The sequence below is a fragment of the Netta rufina genome, assembly GCF_964035555.1.
Source record: "Netta rufina genome assembly, chromosome: 9".
Lineage (NCBI taxonomy): Eukaryota > Metazoa > Chordata > Aves > Anseriformes > Anatidae > Netta > Netta rufina.
The window spans coordinates 10,834,469-10,859,337 of record NC_140132.1 but is presented as its reverse complement, the minus strand read 5'-3'; the positions used below and the strand labels follow the sequence as shown (position 1 = coordinate 10,859,337).

Here is a 24,869-nt window from a genome sequence, read left to right as displayed (position 1 = left end):
GTAACTGGAGAAAATACAGGTGGACTCAAGGAAAAGGAATTATATTTCTTGAAGAACACTGCTAGAGGGAAAGAATGGAAAAATTGTTTATCATAGTTCCTGATGAGATCGCAACATAAGCCACAGAATTCACTCTGTAAATTTCCACAGAGAAGAAAAGGGATGGTTTTCCACTTTACTTTATTTCAATGCTTTTACATGTATAAAATACACTTTAAATACTTTACATTAAAAATAGAAAATGCTTCTAAAAACACCATAATCTGACCAAGTGCACAAACACATATCTCTGATGTAGCCTTGTGACCCACAGCCTGCTGACTAAAGGCTTGTGGGGGAGTACTGCCCTCCATCAGATCAAACGTTTAGAGAGGAGTTTCCTTTCCTTGGCATCCAGGCTGCTGATCCAGCTCAGAGTGGGAGGCAAGGCCTCTCACTCGCCCCAGTGGCAACTGCTTTTAGGTACCTTCTTCAGGGGCAGTTTGAAACCATGCAAGTAAAGTAGCATTCAAAGCAGTGCATTTGAAGAAACACTACTCCTGCTGTCCGAAATGTCTCACTATCTTTTCACTCTCTTTTTTCAGTTCCTCAATGTGAGCATCCAGGCATTCCAGGATGTGCTGGGATCTCAGTTCTTCCTCTTCCAGGTACCTCGCAGCTATTGATCCAACTGAAGCTGTAGGCAGGGGGCACTAAGGAGAAAAAAGGGGTATAAGGTATTCTTTCATTCTGAGTTTCAGTAAGAAATGTTACTGATCAGCAAACCACACAGCTAAATACACTTCTAAGGATTATGTCACTCAGAATTTCACACTTGTGTCATGTGTAAATGTCCCTCCCAACAGTCTCCAAGCAGCAGCAAATACTTCCAAAGCTTTTGCCAACGTGCAGGGAGTAAGGCTGGTACCTCGGCACACGTACCTTTTCCGTTTCAGCCATTCCCCACAGAGCCAACTGGGGGCTAGAGCTGAACAGAAGCAAGCTCTCCGTGTACCTGCATGGCTGCTGCACTTCACGGTGAAACCCTGGCCCCAGAAGCATCAACAGGAATTGGCTATTTACTTTGGAGAAACTGGAGTTTCACTTCAATCACCAGCCCCTCCCCTTAAGATAATGAGAGGGAATGATGTGGCTTGTGCAACCATCGCATAACTCTACAGAAGGTCACCACAAAATCCCAAGGGTCACCTTGACCTGGGAGCATTAGTCCAGCCTCACTTAAGGTCTATATTTTGCTCCTCACCTTCATAAAAACCTCAGTGTGCGGTAACGTCTCAGAATATGGGTTCCAGAGAAGAGAGATAACTGCCAGGCTGGAGCAGCACCAGGAATATCTTTCTTTTACACACCTCCTCTTCCTGAATTAATGGGTGTCTGCCACAGTCCCACAGGGGAAGCACAGGGCAAACTCCCATCGCAGCTCACTGAATGCCACTTCAATTTGGCTAGCAATGGTCAATGAACTATTCCAGATTCTTTGCTTTACAGTCAAGAATTGTTCCTGCTACTCGCATCACTTACCCACAAGTTCTGAACTTACAAAAATAACATTGTAAACTAAGCTTAAATAATGAGTTGAAGAGAAGCTTCCTGCACAGGGGCTGGCAGGTGAATTACAACAGAGCTGCTTTCCATTACAGAAAACTTGCCTCAGTGTCTTGGCAAGACAATACAACTGGTTATTTCCCAACCCTGGAGTCTCATGGTTTTCTGGCCTTCTATCAACAGGCAGGAACAAAGGAAAACAAAAAAAAATGCTGCAAACAGCAAGAAAATCTCTCCCGCTCTGTTATTGCCTACTGGCATGAAATCTCCTCTCTCGATGTTAAAGGAACTAATTTAAAGACACAGGAGCTTGACCATGAGAAGGGAGTCCCAGTCATCACACCAGAATAATTGTGTTTCCTCAGAAATCTTGTTTCTACCTCTGAGTAAATACAGAACAAATAGCTGCAATTTCTCTCCTACAAAGCATCAAGCCCTAGAGCTTCTCAGGGCCTAAAGTGGAACTGTTTGCACTTTGATGCCAATCCTGCCATCTGAAGAGCTTCCACTTAGACCTGACAAGCCTCCACTTGCCCACGCATGAGCCTTGGAGACTTCTCCAGGGTCCCCACAAGACAAAAATACCTGTTGTCACAGCTTACAACACGCAACCAGAGGAGAAAAAACTCCAAAGACCGCTAGGGGCAGCACATCTGGAGCAAGGACCAGTACCCAGGCTTCCACCCTCCCTATACTACTACAAACCTCCCTGGTTTGACAAATTCCAGCACACTAGTCTGTGTCCTTCTGCCATTCTCCTCCCTTCCCTGCTCAAATCTGTCTACAGACTGGCAACTGCAGGAGGCACTGGGGTATACACTCCTAAACACCTCAGGCAAGCAATGAGCCCAAGTTTCCTGTGTGTTGGGCAAGTGCTTCAGCAGCAGAGCTGAGGTAGGAGGACAGAGAAGGTGTTATTTTTATATTTACAACCTCCACTTGTGCAGTAGAGCACTCATTTCAAGCTCTCCTATCAGCTGACATAAATGGCTCCAAGTGCAGGGTGCTGCCTACTGCAGTCCCACCCAGAGGAGTCAGACTCACCTTACTACAGTCCCAAACCAAAAGCTCAAGCAGAATCCCGAAGCAACAGAAGCAGGTCCTGGTACACACTGATGTACATCACCAGTATGGAGAGAACCAAGTGCTTCTGGAATGAGCTTAGCAGTTACAGCAAACAAAACCTTTCCCCAGAGAGTTCTGAACAGTAATTACATGACTCCCATTGTCCAAGTAATGGCCATCCAGCATTGTTTTCTCTTTCCTGATTTACGCTTGACATACGCTCACAGAACAAGGCACCACACAGACAGATCACAGACTCAAAGATGTGAATCTTGCCAGATGAGAACCCAGATATATTGTCAGCAGCTGAATGGCAAACAGCTTCTATGCAACTGCTTACCAAAGGCACAGATTCTCGCTGATGATTTGCGATGCACTTCTTAGACGCTCCATCTGGAAAACCTTTGCTGTCATCCACCACAAGGAGCAAAGAATCTGTTCCCTGCAAGGAATCCGAAGCAAGGGTGGGTGACTCCAGGCAGCCCTTCCTGCTGGTCTGGGTGGTTAGCTCACCAGTCTCTGGGATAACAGCTCCCATTTCAGCAGGCAAAGGCTGGATCTTCCGTCCCTGGGGCTCCCCTTGATGATGCTGAATAATCTTGTCAGGCTTGTGATGCGTTTTCTCTGTTTGTTCATCATGTTTGTGCTGTGATTCCCTAGTTGTCCTGCAAGGCAGGTTTGAAAACATAACTGGCTGACAGTTTGCCTCGTAACAGCTGAATTTCAGCAAGAACTTGCACAGAAATAGCAATTAACATACAGTTTACTGATAGCCTTGGCAATCCAGACTGGCTATCTCTCATTTCCATACGACTCCCAGATGCACATCCAGTCAGCAGGGAATTCTCTCTCACTCTCCTGCTACTGTAGATATCAAAAGCTATAGTATACACACATCCTAGCACTGAAAAAAAAAAAAAAAAAAAAAAAAAAGCACAGCTGCATGTGCCAAATCTAATCCTTTCACCAAAAGCAGCACATACTGCTTCTCTATCTAGAACAGAGGCAGTCAAATACTAGCTGGCTTTGCAGAATGCAAAATAGCTGGGACTAAAAGCTATTGAGCTGCTTAAAGCATAAAGGCAGATTCCAAAGCAGCCCTTTGTGCTCTCCCATACATACTGGACAGAGATGCTGTTCCTACAGCACGTCATTAAAATCCCACGCATCCCCACACTGTCCATTTTCCTTCATAGTATAGAAGCAGCATCCTTGGGGTTATGCAACACTCACCTGCAGTGCACATCCCTGGTCTTGGGCTCTTCGCTTTGCAACTGAGCAGTGCCCTCGGGTTCATCCTGGCAGACCTGGGTAGTGAGCTCCAGTTTTGCTCTGGCCTCTGCTAGATCCTTCTGCAATTGCTGGTTCTCCAATTTTAGTTTATTCAGTTCAGTAGCATAGCCTTCACTGAGTGCTCTCAGGGTGACATGTTTTCCCTAACAGAGAAGGGCTGAAGTCAAAACTTCTGTTTGGCAAGATACCACAGTTAAATCCAGAGCAAAGGCTGGGAAGTGACTTCCTAAAACATATTCTACCATCCCAGTTTTGACTGGCAAAATTTTCACGGCTTTCCTAAGAGCAAATCAATTATATATGACTTAATCGTGTCTGCATTTAGCCAAGATGTGCTAATCTGCCTAGGAAAGGAAATCTTTCTCATCACTGGATGATGCTTTTAAAAACAGTCAGGAAAAGATGGACCAAGAGGTGTTCAGATGTAGTCATTCTCATTACCCAGAGGCCAGAGGCAGAAACATGACCTCAAGTCCTCTTCCAGCTGTATATTCCAGGATTCCCTCACTTAGTTAAGATGCAAACCTCTCAGCCTAAGCTGAAAACATTTAGGTGGGGGACCCACAATGCTACTGGCTTCCCATCCCTGTTCCCTCATGCATACCTCTTGCATACCAAACTCCATTTTTTCCAGCATCTCTGAGAGATGACGGTTTTCCAGCCTCAAGGTTTCCAGCTGAACTAGAATTACCTGAGGAGACAGAGGCAAGTAACAGCTCAGAAAAAGAACACAACACATACCTACAAAACCCCACAGCCCTTTTCCACCCTCAGTTGCAAGATTTGAGCCATTATTCCTGCAAGACTGTAGGGAAGACCAAGCAACTAACAGCATACAATTATTTATTTGGTTTCCAAAGATGTCATCATCCAGACCTAGATAACATGATCGATCTCAAATAATTCTGTAGGACTGCCTGTTACAGGTTTGAAAAGAAGGAAGATAGATTCACCAAAAATCAGAAGATTTCACCAGAAGAGTCTCAAAGTCTTTGTTTAAAGGTTGCAGACAGAAAGAAACTCAACATAGCTAGAAAGTGTAGGGCAGTATTCCAAGCCCTCTGTTCCATTAAAGAGACAGCAGAAGAGTTTTTTACCCTGTGCTCCACTGCTTTCCTCTCTGCTCTTTCAATTTCTGTTCTCAGCTGTTGTTCTAGGTCTGATGTGGAACCATTTGCAGATGCAATTGTGATGTCCCTCTGGTGTAACTCTTGTGTCAGTCTCGCGATTTCTTTTTTCATCCCTTCTAACTCACTTCTGTGAGTTTGTTCAGCCTGGCAGAGCTGCTCTTTCAACTGGAGGAAGATATGCACACACAACCCATGATCTTTTAACAGATGTTTCAGCAAGACAGACAAAGCGTTGGATACAGTCATGTGAAAACTAAGTACTGGAAAACAGAAAGCTCTAAGTAACAACCCCCCAGTGCATGCCTGTCCTTCCTGATTGAAAACCATCCCATCCCACTCCTTTCTCACACCATAAACTGCCAACTGGGACAAGATGCATGCTGTGGAGTACTTAAGATGATCTACAGTCAATGAAATCACAGCCCCTTTAGCTCACCATGCTACCTCAGTGGCCAACAGAGACCCGATGAAGTTACTGGGCAAGCACAGTAACACTTCCATAACATAACCTCGCAGTTTGCCAAACTGCCTTCCTGAGTTGGAGATGGTATCTTTAAATAGCCCTAACCAGACTTTCCTAACATGAAGGTGTCCAAACACTTTTGATTCAATGGTAGCTTGTAGCAACTAAAGCTATCCATGGCAAATTTCCACAAGCCAGCTATGCACAGGGTAAAAATATACCTCTTTGTTTTCATAACTCTATTTGATGACCACTAGTCCCCGTATTATGAGAGAATAATCATTCCCTATTTATGTTCCACATGACAGGCATGACTTTATTTTTAGTACTTTCAATCTCATTTATCTCTTTTCCAGTTTGGTAAATCCCATTTCATTCAGCTGTTCCTTCCATAAAAATCACACCAGCCTTTTGGTCTTCTTTTTCCATACCTTACCTTGTTTTATTAAATTCCCTTTGAGATGCCAGATCTGAATCGCATACAATATTCTGGCAGGGACACCGAAGGTTTATTCAGTGACATACAGAACAATATAGAGTAATTTCTTCCCTAATATTTTATTCCATTAACCAGAAATATTGAGCACCTAAACCTCCAGGATTTTGCTGAGAATTACATACATTTTAGAAAACTGAAACGGATGATCTCTGCCTAGCCATGTAAATACCATACACAATATATACACACACACACACATATATATATATTGATTTATATCCATGTCACCTCAATGCCTCCCAAGTATATAAAATAGAAACAACCGTAACAAATCTCTTTCCTCCTCACAGCCTGCAGAAGATTCATTGATTGGGTGGCTGTTTAAATGTGCAGCCAAGTACACATCTCTGGCAGGATCTGCATCTCTATACATTTTGAATATGGGACAAAAAATTTTCACAAAACTGAGGTTTTTGCTCAAGTCCAATAAGGTTTCTACTCTAGCCTGGCTCCAGTTAAAAGCTCTAGACCCTTCTTAAAAGCCAAGCCTTTTGGAGGGCCTGCTCCCCCAGGGTGCATAGAGCATTAGGGTGGGGTTTCATGGCATATAAGCTACTCTTATTTTTTCCAGATCCTGGATTCACATCTAGGTATCAAGCCTAAAACAAACTCCTTTATTCACATACAGACTAGAACACAACTTGAAGCCACATCTCAAGTGTGGTAGCATTTATTACAGCAGAACCCATTCCTTCCCTGTTCTTCATCCTGTTGGGAGCCTGTAGAAGGCAGAAGCTCAGTATTCTAGGTTTGAATTTCTTTGCACATTCGCCCTTACAGCATCAATAAGAGTATCTCCACATGCAGAGAAGCACTGTGCAACATAAGAAACAGGTCTAAGAGAGGCTCACAAAGTCAACTGCACAGCCACGTACAGAAACCTGAGAAACCATCCTCTCAGTTCCCCCTTTTCAGGTCTTCTCCTTACTCTTTAGCATAACCCTGCCTCCACAGCACTCCCGGCTTTGGATCCCCTCTGCAGCTTTGCTAACAGTGCACCACAGTCTCTGCTGAGGCACATGACACGCACAGAGAACGGCTGACTCCACAACGCCTTTCCCACTCTCCAGGAACAAAGCGACGTTACCTTTTTAATCTCTGCCTTCGACTCAGTATGGTGTTCTTCCATTGACTGCAGCTCTTTGATATTCTCAGCCAGCTCTTCACTCAGCTGTACACACCTTGCATTTGAAGACACCAGGCTAGATGCCAAATGTAAAACTACGGATTAGAATACTCCAAGAAGGAGAACATGGTCAGGAGAAACTTTGATCTTCCAAGCAGTCTCCTATGTCTGTCACAACAGAAACTGAACTCTAACCTAGAAGTTCCTTAGCAATCCTTTGGGTTTCTGTACCAAAATCATTTTAAAAGGAATAAGGAAGCTGATCTAATAGATACAGTGGTTTCTTGTTTTCTTCTTTGTCATAATAAGATTACCAACTTCCCATGCAAACATTTGTCTGAAAACCACAAATTCAGAAAGGAAAACTTGTTTATAATTCTTATTTCACAGGTTTAGATCTGCTTCTTACCAGCTGCCTAACAAAGGCTCCCTAACCTATTACAAATGAAAGTGCTAAGCCTAAGCAAGCCAACATACTGAAAACACCCACAGTGTGCAGTGAAAAGCAGCCAGCCAATTAGCAAAACAGTCTCACTATTAAACTGCAAAATGAATAACATTTGATTTCTTTAGCCCTTTAATATTTTTAAAAGCCTACAAAAATCAGTGGGCCTGGTTAATTTGATGAATACAACACATTAGGTATTACATTATTATCCAAGTTTCATTGCACATTCAGGGGAAGCAAGCAGTCAGCTACCTGTTCTCAAGGTGAGTCACCTCTGACTGTAAGTGCTGTTCCTTCTTCTGGGCAACATCCAGCTGCAGGAGTACATGCTCCAGCTCTAGCCCGGGAGAAGACAACTGCTTCTCCTGCAAGCGCTCCTCCAAGGCCCTAACCAGAAACATGAAATTTAGTTTCAGTAGAAAACCATTATGCCTGATTACACCAATACAGGAAACACAATCACTATCTGCTTGGAATTCTCTGAAAACTGCACAAAACCCAACACTAGGTGACACGTGTGCACTGTGAATACATAAACATGTCAGCTAGAGGACAGCTCCCTTTCGAGTTCAGGGTGATTGAATAGGACTGCATCCAATTTGATGTTGGCCTCCCTGAACCAGGCAGTTCCACTGCCATCAGCAGACACCCAGTAACTGCTCACAGGAAACTGTGTGGCGGCCAGGTAACATAAGCCAACGTGTTTTGACATGGCCATTGGAACCCTCTAGCTTTTGCACGTTGCCAGCGCAGAAGGGAAAGGCCGAGATAATCTTCTCACATGTGTTACCTTACCAGGGCCCTCATTTTACATCATTAATTCACTGAGAACTTCCACTGACATTGGTAAGCTCAGTACCAAAACCTGAAAGTCCTCCAGCACACATAAACACACACACACAAAAAAGAAGTAAACCATGCTCAGAAGCTCTGTGCTGTCCCCAGAAAGCTAGCTGAGTAGAAAGCTGATTCCTTCCACACTCTGCTGAGAATCAAAAGCAATGCAAACTGGCAAATACTGCAAGGAGGCACAGCACTTGTGAGAAACTACTGTATACTACCCTGTATTCCAAGTGATACAGAGCCAGCTCTATGAAAATGCTGCTTCTTTTCTCAGTGGAAGAAACTGGCATATAGATTTGGATGCAAGAGCATAAGTACCAGTGAAGCACAGATGTTACCTGATGAGGAGTTCTTTCGTGTGAAGAGTTTCAGTCACTCTGGCCAGCTCTTTCTGCAACTGTTCCTGGTGCAGCTTGGAGCTGTCAATGAAATCTTCCTGAGACTGCAAGGTGGCTCTCAGTTCCATCTTCTCATCCTGTAACACCTGCAGGGGAGAAAGAAATGATTGTTGCAAGATGGACTAGACTAGATCAGATTGTTGTAATGAGAAGAGAGGTTGAACAGATTTCTAAAGAACCCTTGAAAATAGTGAGGAGCACCACATGGGTACAAAGCCAGCTTTGAGGCCAATGAGGCACTTCACAAAGGCTCTAGAAGGCTTACAAAGGCTCACTGCTTTAAATGCAGGTTCCCAACAATTCCTTCACTGACCTCTAACATTTTCTTGGATTGCCTTAGTTCTTCTTGAACTCTTTGTTGATCTTCCAGAATCATCCGATTGTTTTCAGTCAGATCATCCACTCTCATGTTAAGCCTCTCCACCTCCAGCTCGTTGGCACAGATAGCATCATTGGCCCTCTCCAGCTTGCTAGTTAAGTGCTGGATTTCCGATCGGCTAGCCAGCTCCACTGACTCCAGAATCTGCTTCCTATTGGCAAGCTGAGTCTGCTAACAGTAATCGGTATGTATGAAAGTGAAATTCTCAATAGTACAGTACATCAAACCTGAATTCGAAACAACCATTAGTTTCTTTGCACAACAAGTCACATCCTTGAAGTAAGCATGATTACCTTTCAGGGAATGAAGGAAAGCATTATTCCAGGGTTACAAGGTAAGGTAGTTCTGAAGCTAGACAGAATTAAAAATAAATGAGAGGCCTCTCTGATTCTGAAAGGGTTTCAAAGAGAATCCCAGAAAAGAGGATCTCAAATCACTCAAGTTGTCCAGGTATGAACTAAGAACAAAGCTGCTTAATATTTTTGCCCATTAACCTAAGGCTAGACCAGAAGAAATGACAGCATGTAAGGTTTGCAAATGCCATACACAAGCTAGAGATTACCCCATCATTAATTCCACGCTAGGACAGAAAGCAGCTCTTGGTGCACAATAAGGGGGGGAAAAAAAAAAAAAAAGATCAAAAACTGAACTGGGTACAACCACCAATTACGCTTTGCTTTATGCAGTAAATAATCTGGTTCTAACACCCTGCTAGAATGCTCACTTTGAATGTTTTATTGTTTTAGCAGCAGACAAAAAAACGTAATAGCGTAAGGAACATATGACTAGCAAACAATACATGCACTATTATTTACAAGCATGATACTTTATTTCATAGCATTTTTTCCACATAGTTAATTGGTGAAATTTAACAACCCAGCTCTCATGTAAGCTTCTAAGAATATTCACTTGGTGTATTTCCTTTTGTATAGTACCTTATAATTTTTAAGGGCTGAAACAAAATATTTGAGTAGTCCTTTACTCCCAATTTCTAAGAGCAGCAATTCCTGCCAGTTTCAGAATCACCACTTGCCTGACACATAATGCCTCATAACTGAGAAAACTATAGTAACTGTGCGTTTGGAAGACTATGGTATAATTTTGATTACAGCCTTTTCATTATTTGAATAGTCATGACAGAAAATGTAATCAAGAGGGGCAACAGTTTAAAGTATAGCCTTTCTCAGCCCAATAAACCAGAGTGCCAGACTACCTGAGCATTTGTTTCTGCATTAGGAAAATATATAAGCTCTCTCTTATTTCCAGCCACCGAACATGCAGAGCAGCACAGAAAGCAAGTTTCACCTGTTGACTTTAAGGGCTGCAGGTGTTACAGAGAGATGCTCATCACTGGATGAGAATGGCAGGCTTCCCTTAACTACGCTGAAAGATATGAGGGGGACCCAGCTGAAAGCAGGGAAAGAGAGAGTACTCCACGGTCACAGATCTCAGCTTGACCTTGTGCCAGAAAAGCAACCAAGCATACAAAATGCATAGAAACATCCAAGACAAGAATTTAGTAGTTTCATGCTGGGCTTTTCAAAGAAACTAAGGTTTCAGGCAGTCTGTTCACAGCAACTATGCACCTAACTCACCTACACTGCTTAGGAAAAATGTCCCCAAATGTCTGTTCTTCTGCTGCACACTGAGTTCCTCTGTGCTCCAGTATACCAGCCTGCACTCCAAGGACACATCTGTTCTCAGACAATTGAGCTATCAATGATAAAAAGACAGCAGAGCAGCAAGACCTTCTGCTCAACGACTCTCTCTGCATTTGTAGATCTACTAGTGTCAGCCTCTCACAAAGCCCCTGTCAGAGCCAGCTTCAATCCTGTCATCACAAACTTCCTCCTTGCAGGAGCTTCCACTCAAGAGTAATTCAGGAGCCCATTAAGTGTAAAGTCCCCAGCAAGAGCTTCTTATCAGTGTCTGCTGTGATTGTGTCAGTGTGACTTCACAGCTGTGCTCTAGGTCAATTCATCTTGCTCTGCTGCAGCACCACTAACTCACTGAACGATTAGCTTTTCAGGAACAGCAGCCCCATTACTTCTTGCTTTTAGGAGACCAACAATAAAAATAAAAAACAGGGCTGAAAAATGCTGTTACTTCAGTACTTTGAAGTATCTGTTGTAGGGGAAGACTATTTTCCAGCATCATCCTCTGAGCTGGACCTACAAGGTACATATTTAGCTACTGGCAGGTAAATAGCTTTGAACTAGATGACTTGATGTAATGGCTATTTTAAAGAGTTGTATGTCGTGGTTTCTGCCTCTCAGGGAAAGCTTCAACCTACTGCCTTCTCTGCTAATTGGAGTTGGGGGAGGGAGAGCTGCAAGAGGTTTGTCTAACCTTTTTTGATAGACTCCAGATCTTTTTTCCATACAGCACTTATACAAAGTAAAGCTTATTCCACTGGGACATTAAAAGTCATTTCAATGGCAGCCTAAACTGGATTCAAGCCTGAGAGATTTCATTAGTCTCTCCCTCTTCCCTCCTCCCTGCTCTCCCACCTGCTGCCACAAACAAAACAAAACAAAAAAAAACTTTCAGCACATATTAATTGTACCTGAATGAGCTCAGACTGCTCAGCCAAAGCCTTCCTCTGTGCTTCCAGCGATGCCACCTGCTGCTGGTAACGCAAACGCTGCTTCTCCCAGTCAAGTGATTTCTGACGAAACTCCTGCAAGGACAGCAGGGGTGGCTTAGAGCGGTACATCCACTCAGTTGACAAGATTGCCCCCTTCCAGGTCATATCCATGTTTGCTTTCTCTCTCCACCATATCCTCACGCACCTTTCCCCACAGCGGGGATACCATTAGCCAGTCATTTGATGCACCAACTCAGCGGTACAAAGCCCCTCACATACTGTGCTTGCTTGTATTTCCCTCCCTCTCGAGATGAACGTCAGTGTCAATTATTGCTGTTTACAAATGTTAAGTGCTAAAAGATTCATGGCTAGTTTCATGGATTTGTTGTCAGAGGTTTAACAATTCAGGCCGGCTTTAGCTTCCAAGACAGGCTGCTATTGAAGTCACAAAGATGGCAACCATTAACTACAGAGTTTTAATGCTATCCTCTGCTCCACAAATAGGACACTGCCATCAGTCAGATGCATTTGTCAGCTACATCTACAGGGTACATTAGAAGAAAATTGAGTGCGGTTGAGCTCTGCATAGCAGGAAGATTAAAAGACGAAACATGGTTGAGAAGTTTTATAAGTAGCTCTTCCCCTCTCGAAGAAGCGAGATGACAACCTCACCACACAGGAATTATTCCACTCACATAATTAATTACTCTTCCAGCACTTTCTTCCTTTCATTTATTCAAAGATTAGGAACAGCGAAATAGTTTATCCTGTGTACTTAGAGGCCTCAATGCAGCCAACAGTCTTTATTACACAAGTAATTGAGAAGAGCTAGATGGAGAGCACCTTTTAACCAGGATTCACAGTCCACTTCCTAGTTCACTACTCAAAGTCACCAGTGAAGCCCAGAAAGTCAGTTCATACGTGCGAATCGATTAGCAATTGGTTTCGAACTACTTACCTCCAGCTTCCTGGTCAGTCGTCTCATTTCAAACTGGTCATCTCCTTGTCTCTTGTTACATTCTTCTCTAGCTTCTCTCATTTGTTTCTTCTGCAGCTTCTCATAGCTTCTTCTCAGCCTAGCTAACTGCAGGAGTTCAGTAAAAAGGACAACTTCGTTCAAGGCCACCAGGCAAGAATTAAATAGCATTTTGAGGGAAGGCATACAAAATGGTTTCACGCAAACAATTCCCCCAATCAAGGCCACACAGCTTGCAAATGAAGATTTATATTTGTATAATGAGCCTATTATACTGATAGTATCACAAAATACGCTGAGTTATATAAGAGGAGCAAGATGCCACACTTAAGTCATGACATCAGCAGCTCCAATTAGACCCCTGTCTTATCACAATTAAAGCATGACTAAAATATTGATCAGATGGAGGTTTACTTGTAGCTGGTAACGTAGCTACAGCGTGGTACCTCCTCTCTCTACAGGTGGCTCCCAGCCGCAGCAGCAGCAGCAGGACCTGTGCTCCATCTCCTGTGGTGGGGCACACCATGCCAAACAGGGGCAGGCGGGAGTCCTACACAGTTTCTTCAAGGTTAAAGCGAAGCTCAGGTGGGGACTGGAACTCTTCCACTTGGCAGAAGGAAGATCTGAGAATTGCTATTATACATAATATTAACACTACTTCATCTGTCATTTTCTGCTTAGATACACTGTGCATTTCACAATGACTGGAGCATGCCAACAGAAAATATCACTCCTCCGCCTACTGCTAGAAAGCTGAACTCTTATCAGAAGCACGAATGAGGAAAAAACTCTTGACATTAAAATGACCCTCTGTGCAAACAATCACTTACAACTCACACAGCATTTTCCATCTGATGAGCTCCCTCAACTCAATTATTAAATAAATTAAGTTTCCACTTCATGGTCACATGAATTTGAGAAGACATCATACCCATTTTGGGAAACGATGGAGAAACCTAAGCTCACGGATAAACAGGAGGACTGTGAGAACAAACGTCTGAATCAAGGCCTCATGATTCAGTCCCACACACCGGTCACAAAAGGTTCTCCAGTGCCCTGAGTCAGCACAGTACTTCGGCACGTTCAATGGGAATGGACAGATGCACAGGCTTAGAGTTAATAGGTGAACATGTTTTGCCAAACGAGTCAGGAGATTACAAGCAGTGGTTTATTCTTTCAACAACCTCAGTGAGTTGGACACTGTACCTGTAATTTTACTGGTAATTGTGGTAAACTGAGATAGAAAGAATTTCCCCAAACAGCATTAGCAACAGAAGACCGAGGAATATTGCAGCTTAATGTCATCTACATTAATACTTGGTGCGTAAAACACCAACGCATTGCAATTTTAACCACAACACACACTTTATTTTAGCCTTCACAATTTAGGCAGATCTGCCAATGCACCTCAGCTTTGCTCTGCAGCTTATCCACTATTCCAGTGGGAACATCTACTGAATGAACACTGTTAATCATACTGAACAGTAAGGTGTTTTAAATGAGGACAGATGCTTTCCATCGTCAAAGCTAAGACTACCAAATTAATTTAACTTACAGCTTACAGCGAGTATGAACCAGGCCCAACCCTCCAGAGAAAAAAGGTGAGCGCTCTACTAGCTGTTCATGCCATTTACTCGCTGCTTCTGACAAGCAAGTGGAGACAGGCAAAGAGTTAAGGCATAAACATGGAATGCTGCTGTACTACCTGCAGGATATTGCGTGTGTATCTCCTTGCGGTGAACAAGCTTTTTGAGATGAAAGCTCTGAAACTGTTTTTTTCAAAATATTTTCCAAGTGCACTTAGTTTTTATTAAGCATATTAAGACTAATATGCCTTGGAAGAACAAAATCCGCATCAAAAAAAAATCAGAATGAATGGAGGCAGAAAGATGATGAGACTGCATACCAATCTCGTCTCATTTTTTTCATACAATCAAGGCCAGTTACACCACCACCCCATTTTAATTTCATGAAATGCTGAAGGAGCAAACTGCTGCTGCCTGTACCCATAGCAACTTCTGTATAAGCACTATGGTGACTAGAATCGGCAAATACAGGAAATTTTTGCAGTAAACTTCTGCAGATGTCTAACACATGAAAATTGCAACAGTACACTTACTACACATTTCTACTCCAACAGTCTTCTTTGCCACGGAGTTCCTCCCAAGTGCTAAAAAACAGGGCTATCGAAGCATAAAAATACCACTTTGTATGTGTGCAATGCTCTCTTTTTTTAAGAACATAAACATCCAAAGAATGGGAAGTTTTAAAACCATGACATTTAAACAACAGCAATGATGCAAAGTATTTTACCTATCAGATCATATGTCAGCTGGGAACCAAAAACCAATCCTCTCTTTTTGAAACTTACTTCCTCTTGAAATTTCTTTAGTTGCTGTTCGTATTCTCTAACCAAGTCCTGTTTGGCTGTTTCCATGTCTTCTAGCTGCTGACGCAACATGCCAACCTGAACGACAAATCAAAATGCAGATGAATAAAATAGAAACAGACTTCATTGTCAGTAAATACAGGGATTACTTTTCATTTCATAAATATACACAGGAGAGGGAGTGGCAAATGAATGCTAAGAGACCCTCAATCTCCTAGCAACTGGATGTTTCAATGGGGTCGCTCACTATGAACCAGAGTAAGCTTATGCCTGAATCTTTGGTTGGCTGGGACCAGAACTGCTTCTGTTCTGGCCTCTTGCTTTCAACCAGTTTCTGGCTTTCATTTTTGGGGACAAAAATGACAGTTTTGGCTTGAAAGAAAATGGTATTTTTCTCTATCATTTTCATCATATTGCCTCCTTGACTCTTGCTGATTTTATCTGATCCACAGAAAGATACAGAAACTCATTGTACAAAAGAAAGCCAATGCTCCACATCCTGTGCAGAAACGTCACATGTTGATGCTTCTACACTAATAAATAAATTTATTACATTTCCTTCAGTCTTCAGATAGAGGCTACAATACCTGACCTGCATAAAATAGCCCTCAGAAAAACTCTCACCAACATCTTGGTCTAGTTTACACCACTAAACATTTTTCTGCCCATGCATGCAGGCTGCAAGGCTGTTGGCTACTGCTGTATCCAGATTCAGCACCTCTGGGTTCTCTTTAGAAACTCTGGCCATTCAACTTGCACCAACTTCAGCCAACCCTTAGAGAGCTCATCATCTGACTTTGGTTGAATTATGAACTGGACACCCTTGTCCAACAGGCTCCTTTATAAATTTGAGTGCTGATTTCCAGTCATGAGACAGGCTCCTGTTTTGCTTAGCATAGCTGTTTGCTAAAGTTAATCCTTTGTTTTGGCCTGGCAGTTAAACAAACAAATCTGAATCAAATCTGATGAAACTAACTAAAATACAGGTCCATGCAAAGTCAGCAGACTCTGAAACTGAGGTTCAGTCTTTATATTGTATTGTAACATGCAAAACACACAGGTGGATGCTGATCAGGAAGCAATAAACCAGAGGCAGTACCTCCTTATATTTTTCCTCCAGAGCAGCCCTGGCTGAGGAAAGCTCCTGCTCTCGAACACTCAAGCAAGATTCCAAAGCCTGTGTCTGACCTTCCCACTCAGACTTCTTGTGAGCCACCATAATGTCGATCTGCTTCATCAGCTCCTGCAGCTCAGCCTCGCAGGAAGTCAAGAACCCACCGCTGGAAGGGAAAGAGCTTCAGGTCACAAAGCAGGCACCACCCCACACAGGTCCAGCACCCCCACACCAGTGAAGTCAGCAGAACAAACCGACTTGCCCTAAAGGCACCAGCACTGCAAGCTACACTGCAGTACTGTGAAGTCTATGCAAGTCAGCTTGCAGAGAAATTTATGGAATACTTAATGCGTTCACCCAATTGTCTAACGCACTAACTCACAACTGGTACGTTTATATCACTGAGCAGAAACTTACATTTGACAATGACCAATGAAGAGTACTTTTGAAATCCCAGTCAGAACAAATGACCTATACACTTTAAAATGGAAGGTGTTTTGCCTTCTACTCACCACATAACAAGCACCTATAAATACTTTTGTCTTGGTAGTATGCATTATCAAGGCAAACCAGAACATGTTATATCCACATTTTGTATTGGTCTTAATTGCTCTCCAGACAGAGGCATTTTATACTAAGTTTCAGTCACCAGAGAAATCTTACAGCCAAGCTATCAGCTCCCGAAAACAAAAGTTTATCACAAATGCAGACAAACCCCTAAGTAGAGGGGGTTGGATGACAACATGATAATGAAGAATAAAACATTCTCAATCCAATGGGGAGAGTCTGCTCCCTAGTGATGCTGCAGTTTCTAATTTGGTGCAGTAATTATTGAAGCCAATACAACTAACTCCTCTGAAACTTCACAAGCTGCTAAGCCAGGGACAATATTAAGGCTTGCAAGATACAGCCCTAGAGGGCAGTGAACTCCATGACGATCTTCACCCCTTTAATTTGCCTGTCAAACAGAAAGCACTGAAAAGAAATGGAAATCAATAGGTTAAAGGATTGAAATTTCTCTGTTCCCCCAGAGCATATGCACACTTCACAACTTGACAGTTTTTCTATAGGGAAAGAAATAGTTCTTAAAGCAGCCAAAATCAGTTAAATTTGAAGTTCACCCTGTCCTGCGAGTTAACCAAAAATTAGCAGCTATTATGCAGAGCAAGAACATTTCCTTCTCAGCATCTGCTAATATAACGCTAAGTCTAAACTTGATTTATGCAACCAGTTATCTGTAGAAAATATATGGTATTGGTAAACTTGAGTCACGTTCTCAGAGAAAACTATGACAATGGCATCAATGACTTCTGCGTCATGTTTATTTAGTAAATAAAACATTTTTTTCCATTATTGGCACTACAGTCTCTCTCTGAGATCCAAAAGTCTAGATACTTTAACCTAAGACAGACCATTAAGGATTCTTCAGAGACAAATGGGACTCTGCCGTTTCAACATAAGCAGGAACTAATCAGATGCTTGCATTAAAAACAGACAGCAAAGATATGTCTCATTAACCTTGCAGGGCTCTTAAGAAAAATATTTATTCACACTTCTAATTGCCATTGCTCCTGATGCTACAAGGTAAGAAGGGTCTTTTAAAAAAAAGGGGGAAAGGAGTAAAGGTTTTAGGAAGATGAAACATTGAAATTCTAACAATTAAGACCACAATATCTGACAGCAAAGGATTACTGCAAAGCCAGCTAGCTGAACCAGCAACTTTGCTTCTGACCCAGCTGAAGGCCACTACAGGCTGTATTTGTCCACCAGCAGACACTGGGGGATAAACACCAAAGGCCTTATTGAAGCAATGGAAGTTTGCATAACAACGGTTTTGGTGTAAAACTGATTTGGTTGTAAATAAGAATCACAGAATCACAGAATTTCTAGGTTGGAAGAGACCTAAGAGGGAAGCTCTGTATTTAAACTATTTTAAAAGACTGGCATACACTTTTGCTTACATACCTCCCCTGCCCATTTCTTTGCATTCCTTCCAACAAAGCCTCCATCAGCAAATCGGGGTGGATTTAGCAGCTAGGAAAGTACACAAAAGCAGCGCTCACCCGTGGCAATGCAAGAGCAAGCCTACTTCTCCATCCAGCTGCAGAACAAACAGACAAGGCCACAGGGGAAAGAAGTTAAAAAAAAAATACATAATATATAATTATCACACTATTACAAGTGAGCAGAACAGCGGTCACCTTCATGAATTTACAAGCAAAATAAGGGAAAACAGTTTTTTATACAGAAGAAGACCCGATACAAGCACGCAGCAGTGTGAGACCGCAGCGATGCTACGCTCCTTAGAGCACACAACTGCAGCTCACGCAGCAGCTGTACCAAACCTTGCCAAACGTCCACACGGTCAGCCCAAGATCCACCTCTGACTGACGCATTTGTTACTTCAGACAACAAATACCAGTGCTGTGTAAAAGCAGGGGTATGAATCTATCCTTCACTCAGGTCTCTCCCTAGCCCATCAATCTAAACAGACCCCGCGATGTTCTGCTGCGCTCAGGATACACTGGGGCTTGGTGTAGTTCTGAGAAGTGCCTTTTAAAGACAGCAATCACTTTTTAAAGACTCCTCTGGTGCCTTAAGCTCTGAAGGCGAGCTGCCCAGCTGTACAGCAGCAGTTCGTTGCCTCAGCTAACCCACCACCATCCTTCGGGTCACAAACATGCAGGTACGTATGCACGCACGCAAAATGTTCACCTGTATGTGAAGCAAGAAGGGCTGATCCTACAGGCAAAAGTAGGGGGAGGTTAAAAATGTAAACAACAGAAAAAGCTACGTTACAACGGCCCCATGCCAGAAAGCTAGAATTTATTTCAATGGCTCCCCCATGAACCAGTGGCTCCGTAACAGAAAGGCGGTTAAACACCTGAGCATAAAGCCCCCATCCCGCTCCTACAGCGCTTCCAAACCCCATCGGGACACCAGACCTGGGGACCCGAGCAGTACCGCAACCCCCCGTGCACGCAGGACTCCGTCTCACCCAGGAGGAGCACACAAAATCCTTTCCCAGCTCCGTGCTCAGCACCCCCCGGGCACCCCAGCCCAAGACCCAGCCGAGGGGGGAACCGAGGGGGGACCTGGCGAGCGCCGGGCCCGGCCGCCCCCGAGCACCTCAGGCGGCCCCGCGCTGCTCCGCTCCCCGCTCCCCGCTCCCCGCCCGGCCTCCGCCGGGGGACGGCGCCGCTTGATGACGGCTGGCGGCGGGCGCCGGGGAGCGGCGGCGGCCCGAGGCGGCCCGAGGAGCCTTGAGGCGGGCGGAGGCAGCGGCCCCGGCCTCGGGAGCCGCCCAGGGGCCAGAGGGAGCCGGCGGGGCCGGTGGGTTGGCAGCGGGCGGGGGCCGCGCTGCGCCGCCATTACGCGGCGGGTGCTGCCGCCCGGGTGCTGCCTCACGGTCTCCTGAAGGGAATCTGTGAAGGTCAGTAGCCGTGAACGCGCTCAGGGCTGTGCCGTGGGTAGCACCAGGCTCGCGTTGTGCCAGGCTTCACGCTTCGTGTACGGGAATCGAGCCCAAAAGCCGGGTGGCCATGCCTGGAAAGGGTGGGAGCAGGGGGAGCCGAGGTGTCTCGGCTGCGCCATGTGGGTGCGTGCAGGCTGTGGGGTGTTAATGTGTGTCCAAAACAGCGTCTCGGTGTCCCAGGCCTGCCCGCTGCCAGGATGGACAGCGAGGTGCAGAGGGACGGCAGGATCTTGGACCTGATCGACGACGCCTGGAGGGAGGACAAGCTGCCCTACGAGGACGTGGCCATCCCGCTGGTAGGTGAGCGGCGGCTCGTCAGCCCGAGGTTTCATGCAGCCCCTGCCAAAAACAGCACAGGCGATATCGCCGGTGGCACCGCTGATGTGTACGAAAGGTTCCTGGGATGGGTGTGATGTGCTCTTTCCTGCCCTGTGTGCCAGTCAGGCCTGTGTGTAGATGAGGACGTGGATGTCCCTGTCCCCCTTCCCCAGCCAGTGGCCAAATCTCCTCAGAACTGTAGCACCCGTCCCACCACACACTGCGGGGTTTGGCATCGGAGGAAGCAGAATTGCCCTCTTTCTCTCTCTGTGCTACCCTTTGGCATTGCCCGCAGTGGCCGGTTCATTTGTAGAACAGAGAGGGTCAGTCTTATGCTAACAGTTAAAGTCTTGGTTTCACTTTATTTTCACTTCCTGACATTCCCTTATTTTCAAATGTCTTCCTACTCAGACTTCTCCAAACACATTGTTGCAGTTGCCACTTCAAGGATAGTAGGGAAAATGCTGGCACCTGCAAGCAGGACTCTTGCTTGTAATGCTGCATCCAATGCATGGCAGCTATCCTTCCATCCAGTGTATGGCCTGTACAGCTGCTAGGCCAGAGAGGTGCAGCTGAGGAAAAGCTACCTCTTATCCCACAAATCCCCAGACTGAAGCTTCACATATTCCCCACCAGCACCTTCCTTAGCCATTGGGGACTGCTGTGAACTGAGAAGTATCTGAGGATTTTCCCTTTCCTTCTTCAGTCAGGTGAACGAGCTTTACCCTGGCTAGCACTGACAAAGTAGTCATGCCAAAATTGTGGCAAACAAGAGGCTGGTAGGTTATTTTAGAATCACAGAATCATAAAGGTTGGAAAAGACCTCCAAAATCATCTTGTGCAGCTGTCTCCCTACCACCAATATTACCCACTAAACCATGTCCCTAGGTACCACAACCAGCCTTTCCTTAAACACCCCAGGACAGTGACTTTTAGCACAGAGACATTTACAAATTTCCAGTGACATGGCGCAGGCTTTAGCCCTTACATCACAGCATGCCACCATTCTTGGATAACGCAGCTCAGGTTTGGCCAAGCCCCTCCTTGGTGCAGTGAGGGGATCTCAAAGCTATGATCCAGTCAGAGCGAGACGCCCAGCACTGTCTCTTCAGGGAACAAGGCGCAGCTACTCACTTCCAAAATCCATGTATACAGCACACAAGTTTTCACAGAATCATCTAGGTTGGAAGAGACCTCCAAGATCACCTAGTCCAACCTTTGACCTAACACTAACAAGCCCTCCACTAAACCATATCATTAAGCTAACCACTTTCCTGCCAAGGTTTGAGCTAGAGGGAAAGATTTTGCACAACTGTGGTTCTCAGATATGAGAACCCAAACCGCACTTTGCTTAGAATAATGTGTTTTTTAAGGCAGTCTGAATATTATAAATTGGTTCCATGATGACATTTGCCATCACGCTGTGTCCAGGTCAAGAAACACTACTGTTTCTTTCATTACAGCTATCACCTTTTCAGCTACTTACATCACATACAGGTGGCAGCCTCAGAGCAGGAAGCCTCATCAATTAACAATGGAAAGAAAGGCCTGGTTGTGGATACACAGATCCCCAGGGATGGGATTGGCTCTGATCACATGGAGAAACCAGCACAAATTCCTGGGAGATTTGATCAGAAGCACTGTGAAGGAGCAAGCAGAATAGCTGCACAGTGGTATTTGAGCCTGTCCTGAGCATCTGATCCAGTGCTCGTTGCAGAGATTCCCATGAACGAACATGGGCTGAAGTCACATGCCATTTTCAAAACTGACAGATTTTATTTAGCTCGTGCTGGGATGTCCAGAGATCTAGGACTCAGAATTCTTGCCCAAATGGTTGTTTGCGGAATGTCTTGCGGAATAACACATACTCTTTGTGACCACACAGCAACACTGAGAACAAATAATATAAGGAAGCAAAATGAAATTTCACTTAAGCTGTACTTCCTCCTTACCGTGCCCTGAGGAGCTCTGTGCTGCACCTGGTAGGGGTTTCTGCCATTTCCTCTTGCTGTAGCACAGCCACACCTGTGTTCAGCATGTAGGAAGAGGAAGGATTTCTCACCTGCCGCAGGAAAGTAATATGTTACAGAGCCAGTTGTCTAAATACAGCTACAATAAATGCAATATCTGTATTCTTGGCAACAGCAAAAGAAACACATTGCAAACCAGCACTGAAATAATTGCACCATACTATTATTTACTTACTTTGCATTTGCTATATATTCTCCTTCACTGCGTGTGCAGTCTGAGTATACAGCAAGGCCCCAGGGCCCTAGAAAGCCAATTTACCTTTCAGATGAAGCATCATAATCATATGAAAAGAATATTGTTCATAACTGGGCTTAGTAATGTTTTAACTGAATCACTATGTGTGAAATGTATTGTTCAGGTGCCCCCTCTGGTCTCATTTGTGGATTTTTGTATTTATTCATACGAAGTCTTAGTCACCTGCTCCTTCTAGGAAGCAAGCCTATTATGCATGGAATGCATTGTACCTTTTTTTTTTTGTTTGTTCTCAGAATGAGCTTCCTGAACCAGAGCAAGACAATGGTGGCACAACTGAGTCTGTGAAAGAACAAGAAATGAAGTGGACAGATCTGGCTCTCCAGTATCTCCACGAAAACGTTCCTCCCACAGGAAACTAGCAAATCAGTCAGATTTCATGCAGGGGATGCATGAATGTGATATAAAAATTATTTTTCGTCTGACCATCATTGTCATAAGCTTCTCTAAGGAGGAAACAAAGTTCCTGAAGAAGGCTTGGATTCCAACTACTCAGTGACTAAACGCAGTTTAACATGCTTCTGTGATCTGTGTGAAACAACAAAGGCTATCTGAAACCTCAGAGCTAACATCAGAATGTTTCTCTTTACTTATGTAACATTATTTTATATCTTCTGTTAACTTATTCTTAAGTTGGTGCCAATTTCATTCTTAAATGTTTTCTACGTGTGATATAAAAATAGTTTTTACTGTCTGACGTTGTTCTTTCCTTTCAAATCTCACAACGGGATCATTTGTGACTCTGAAGGCTCATGTTCCAAGTATAACGGTGTATTTTGTGGCTAGAACTCACTTCAGAAAACCTAAATAACCTTGAGTCACTTGTTACCATTTTTAACCAGTGTGTGACGTGAGTGCAAGACTGGTCAGTCAGATTCTAGGGCTGGAAGTCACGTGCAAACACAAGTGGCTCTTTGAACTCCTCATCTCAGGATTTGATGGTGGCGTTGGACAACATCTCCAGTGCTGACGTCCTGGGGATGTTTGCCAACGTGCATTCTGTCACCAGTCTAATTTATGCTGAAATGGGGGTTACTCAGAATCATTGTCTTTTGACAGATGTTTGAGAGTTACAGGGAAGAGCCTGCCAGTCCCAGTCCATTGACTGATGATAGCTGCTTGGATGAGCTGTCTCGTAGGGGAAACAGCAATCTAAGGGAAGTGGTGGGGAAAAGAAACAAGTGGAGCTTAGCTTCAGGCAATAAATTGTTACCTCTTTTAATGCTGAGAAGAAAGGCAAGGGCCTATTGATTTTGTTACCTCATCTTATCTCTGATTCTCAAATGTCTTTTGCGATAGGTAAAAGCCTTCTGTTCATCTTGCATGTTTCACTGTTGGACCGATTCCTTCACACCATTGGCAGAACTTGCTAAGGAGAAAATATTTTGACAGAGTTTAGGATTACTGGTAGAAGTGAGAAAGGAACTGGAAGGAAAACAATGTTTCAAATGATTTTCTATTGCCAGTGCACCAGGCAAAAAAAAAAGAAAAAAAAAAAAACATTTTCCTGGAACTCATAGCTTCCAGATTCCACAGAAGTTTTTTGGTGTCTTTTCACAATGTTTATCCTCTTCGAAATTAACAAAACCCAATTAAAATTAATAAAAATTTCGTCTGTGTGAGTACCAAATGGAATCACAGCATGGCGCAAGTCCTGTGAGACTGACTGCTGAGCCACGCGAGGATGCTTGGGTCGAGGTGCTTGTGAACAAACTGTGTGCTGCTGGGTGTGCCCCTGTCTGAGGTGTCAGCAGTGCCTGCAGCTGACAAGCAGCACGCACTTGTCTGAACAAGAAGGAGCTGCAGGCAGCCAGCAGGCAGAGGTAAAGATTAACCCAAGAATCAGCCAAATCAAAAAGCTTACCTTGTACAGTATGGACCAAAGAAACAGCTGTGCAGCTGGGAGCTGTAATAGTTCAGTTCCTCACTGGATCTCACTGGGGGGAAAAACTGAGCCTGCACTTAATGAGGTATTTCTGATCCTCCCCATGTTCCCTTTCCCTGGCCTACGCTAGAGGAACTTGCAAAGAAAACATTAGGTAAAGGCCCCACACTGCTTCTGTCTAGCAGCCCTGCCCTCCGTCACCCCATTACAAACTCCAAACCAGCCTCATCTTACCCATTTTGCCCAGCTCCAATTTCAGACTTCCTTTCTGGCCCCTGGCAGTTGCCTTTGCATCTCACATCTTCTTCCTCCTGCCCGGCAGGGACAGAAGCCTTTCTTACTTGACTTGGAGCTGGCTCCATGAGGTTCCAGCCCGGCTGCAAAAAAAAAAGTGGGGATGCCAGATACACCAGTGCCACCCAAGACAGCAGCTGCTTGGAGCCCGATGGAGGCTCACGTTGAACCCAACTGGTACCTGCCCTTTGTCGCGACGGAGCGGTGTGCACCTGCCTGAGACTGCAGGATCTCCTGGGCTAAAAGGGATGCCGAGCCTCCAGCTCCCAGAGGCAGCCAGGGGAACGTGGGAGTGTGGGGATCGTCACCAACTTGGGGTCCTGTGAAAACGAGTGCCGGCCCTGCCCAGATGCTTATCG

General features: G+C 44.4%; 2 protein-coding genes across 5 annotated transcripts; one reads left to right on the top strand and one right to left on the bottom strand.

Annotated features, from left to right (window-relative positions):
- Positions 1–238: 238 nt before the first annotated feature.
- Positions 239–16,414, bottom strand: CEP63 (centrosomal protein 63). Of its 3 annotated transcripts, none has more exons than XM_084291726.1 (13): positions 16,241–16,414; positions 15,124–15,219; positions 12,735–12,860; positions 11,756–11,869; positions 9,124–9,360; positions 8,751–8,896; positions 7,822–7,956; positions 7,083–7,197; positions 5,001–5,198; positions 4,508–4,594; positions 3,844–4,046; positions 2,951–3,275; positions 239–692 (listed from the first exon to the last, which is right to left on the bottom strand). In XM_084291726.1, exons 1-13 carry the CDS (start codon positions 16,376–16,378, stop codon positions 534–536), a joined length of 2,079 nt encoding a protein of 692 aa, XP_084147852.1. In that variant the 5' UTR covers positions 16,379–16,414; the 3' UTR covers positions 239–533. The 3 variants fall into 3 exon arrangements, with proteins under 3 accessions (XP_084147852.1, XP_084147853.1, XP_084147851.1); XM_084291727.1 differs by having other exon boundaries at positions 9,124–9,357; XM_084291725.1 differs by lacking the exon at positions 239–692 and adding an exon at positions 3,371–3,474 and having other exon boundaries at positions 3,257–3,275; positions 16,241–16,397.
- Positions 16,415–19,469: 3,055 nt separating this feature from the next.
- ANAPC13 (anaphase promoting complex subunit 13) lies at positions 19,470–23,025 on the top strand. Of its 2 annotated transcripts, none has more exons than XM_084291729.1 (3): positions 19,470–19,688; positions 19,895–20,026; positions 22,568–23,025. In XM_084291729.1, exons 2-3 carry the CDS (start codon positions 19,928–19,930, stop codon positions 22,691–22,693), a joined length of 225 nt encoding a protein of 74 aa, XP_084147855.1. In that variant the 5' UTR covers positions 19,470–19,688; positions 19,895–19,927; the 3' UTR covers positions 22,694–23,025. The 2 variants fall into 2 exon arrangements, with proteins under 2 accessions (XP_084147855.1, XP_084147854.1); XM_084291728.1 differs by having other exon boundaries at positions 19,473–19,688; positions 19,911–20,026.
- Positions 23,026–24,869: the final 1,844 nt, after the last annotated feature.

What these genes read in the sequence shown, in the direction of transcription:
- CEP63 (XM_084291726.1), bottom strand. Translation starts at nt 16,378, where the DNA reads ATGAAGCAGATCGACATTATGGTGGCTCACAAGAAGTCTGAGTGGGAA. An exon ending in GTGACTCACCTTGAGAACAG is followed by an intron (nt 7,198 to 7,821) that starts GTAGCTGACTGC and finishes TTTGGCATCTAG; the next exon opens with CCTGGTGTCTTCAAATGCAA. An exon ending in CGAAGGCAGAGATTAAAAAG is followed by an intron (nt 5,199 to 7,082) that starts GTAACGTCGCTT and finishes ATCTTCCTCCAG; the next exon opens with TTGAAAGAGCAGCTCTGCCA.
- ANAPC13 (XM_084291729.1), top strand. Translation starts at nt 19,928, where the DNA reads ATGGACAGCGAGGTGCAGAGGGACGGCAGGATCTTGGACCTGATCGAC. An exon ending in AGGACGTGGCCATCCCGCTG is followed by an intron (nt 20,027 to 22,567) that starts GTAGGTGAGCGG and finishes GTTTGTTCTCAG; the next exon opens with AATGAGCTTCCTGAACCAGA.